Source organism: Anneissia japonica, unplaced genomic scaffold (assembly GCF_011630105.1).
Source record: "Anneissia japonica isolate Jap-2015-1 unplaced genomic scaffold, ASM1163010v1 scaffold9_len2422644_cov172, whole genome shotgun sequence".
NCBI lineage: Eukaryota > Metazoa > Echinodermata > Crinoidea > Comatulida > Comatulidae > Anneissia > Anneissia japonica.
Genome location: NW_022758107.1, coordinates 2224332 through 2226639, shown reverse-complemented (window position 1 = coordinate 2226639; position 2308 = coordinate 2224332). Strand labels below are relative to the sequence as shown.

Below are 2308 nucleotides of genomic sequence, written 5' to 3'. Positions count from 1 at the left end.
GTCGTTGACATCTCATCGTCTTTTTCATTGAGTTATATATATATATAAGATGTGTATAAGAGACAGATTACATACTGTAATTTACTTATATTTACCTACATCAGTGATTTTATAATATGCTAATGTTCATTATCACTTCTTTATCACTGTCACTGTCTGATGAATAAGAAACACTAGGCAACAATGGAAAGTTGTTGCAGGAACTCCCTTTTGCTTCGCAGTTACACATCTCAGTACACTGAAGATTATTTCTCCTGCACGTGCATGTATTATTTGAACATGTACTGCATTTTAATGACGTAAACAATATTAGTGACAATTTTAGCGGAAAATGGCGGCCATTTTGAAACTGCTGGCAACCCCCCTTACGTATAAAAAAAAAAGTTGCACATACTTTTTTGTTTTTTAGATTAAATGCAACCAACAAAAGTTTGCTGGACAAACAGTCAACAATCTGTTACGTGTACTCAAGTGAATTACTAACACAGAAAACTTGGATGGGTTATTAGTTAAAAGTAGCCAAACAATATCATATGTCAAGAAGTAGACACCGCAGCAGTTGAGCTTTATTTTTGTGTCCATTTTGTAAAACGTTCTAACAAGAAAGATGAAAGAATTGTTTGGCGACAATGGGCACACAAGTGTGGCAGGAAGTGCAGGTTACTAAAAGAACACTGCGCAGAATACCCCCAAATTTGAAACGGGGGGTTAAAATGCAAGGCTGCCGACCAAAATACCGCCAATTGAAAATAAACCAACTATTTCATTTATTCTCGAATACATAACTCAACAATTTACATGTTGCTTTTCATCATAGCGGTGATAAAAGAGAAAAGAAAATATAAATCAAATTTACAAAACATAGGGCCTATACAGTATAAAGGAAAAGCTTCAAATATAAACGAAATTTACATTATACAAAATAATCAATATGAATAGTATTATATTATTTTACACTAAACAAAAAAGCCAAGAAAACATAAATAACATACATTTATAAATATTAACATTACATTGAGGAATATGAAATATTATTTTTTTTAATACTTAAAGTATTTGAAGTTAGTACTTTTGAATTTAGTTTGCTCCATTCAAAAGCTCCGCTGCATGAAATACTTCTCTATTTATAATTAGTTGTTGGTTTGGGAATACATTACTTTAACGAAAATTATAACTACTATTAGTTAGAGAGAACGAATTAGGCTGGGAGCCTATTTTTGAAAAATGTTGTCAATTGTAATTTTTCTTTCTTCAAATTTAAGATCCAGGGAGCAATAATGGTAGCGTCGATCTTCCAAGTTCTTATAGGATTCAGTGGTATCATGGGTGTTATTTTACATTTCATTGGACCTCTTGCGATCACACCAACCATCGCTTTGATAGGATTATCGCTTTTCTCGGCTGCAGCGGAAAAAGCTGGCGTGCATTGGGGAATCGCCTTCCTGTAAGTGTATAAATTTAGACATCTTATGGTGAACATAACTAAGTATGATTATGTTGTTTAATTGAATGGTTGATGTTACATTGAATTGATTAAATTCAATAAACGGTAAACTGTACTTTCTTTAAACTACATTGTTAAATTAAACGAAAATATTTAAAGAAATTAGAAAATATAACAATGTATAGAGTTAATAATGAAGGTTTATAAAATGAAACCTAAAGTCTTTCGTTCAATTAGACACAGACCTACAGGGGTGGATCCAGAGAAAAAATGGTGTAGGGGTCAATCGATGTGTGAAGCACCGAGCCGGTTAAGGGAGGGGGATGATGGGATGTTATATTGTTTTGTAAAAATATAAAGTCCATAGGTGTAGGCCTTCGAGCTCTAGCCCCATTGCTCCATGGATCTTCCACTGACCTTAGTTTAACTCTTGTGTACTAACCATTTATAAAGAGTAAAAAAGAGAGAACTAGTTACGTATTAAAAATATAGGCCCTATATATATATTGAATGAAATATTTTGAATACTGAATTCGAGAATAAAGGTGAAATATCCCACAAAACAGGAAAAAGTATAGATGTAAAGCCGTTTCCCGGAAGAGTACAGTAGACGGAACAAAATGTAGGCTAATTACTCGTAATTGGTATCCTAAAGATTTTAAAGAATAAGAAATTAAGAGATTAAGTGGTTGTATGACTTCCGTGTGGTTCAAGCAATGCGTCCTTGTACTACAGGGGTCAGCGATTAAGTGGGCGAGTAACTCGCCTTAAAATGTGCAAAAAAAAAATATTACGCAAGAGGATTGAGAAAATAAAAATCATAATTCACAAACTTCTTCAATTTAATTTAACTCACCGTGGTAT

At 33.1% G+C, this 2308-nt stretch overlaps 1 protein-coding gene across 1 annotated transcript in view; it reads left to right on the top strand.

The window, feature by feature from the left end:
- LOC117125095 (solute carrier family 23 member 2-like) overlaps positions 1 to 2308 on the top strand; it is a gene marked incomplete at its 5' end in the record, with an annotated part of 16367 nt that overhangs the window by 5149 nt on the left and 8910 nt on the right. Inside the window, 1 exon segment of the mRNA XM_033271484.1 lies at positions 1263 to 1444. Coding sequence (XP_033127375.1) covers positions 1263 to 1444 — 182 coding nt within the window.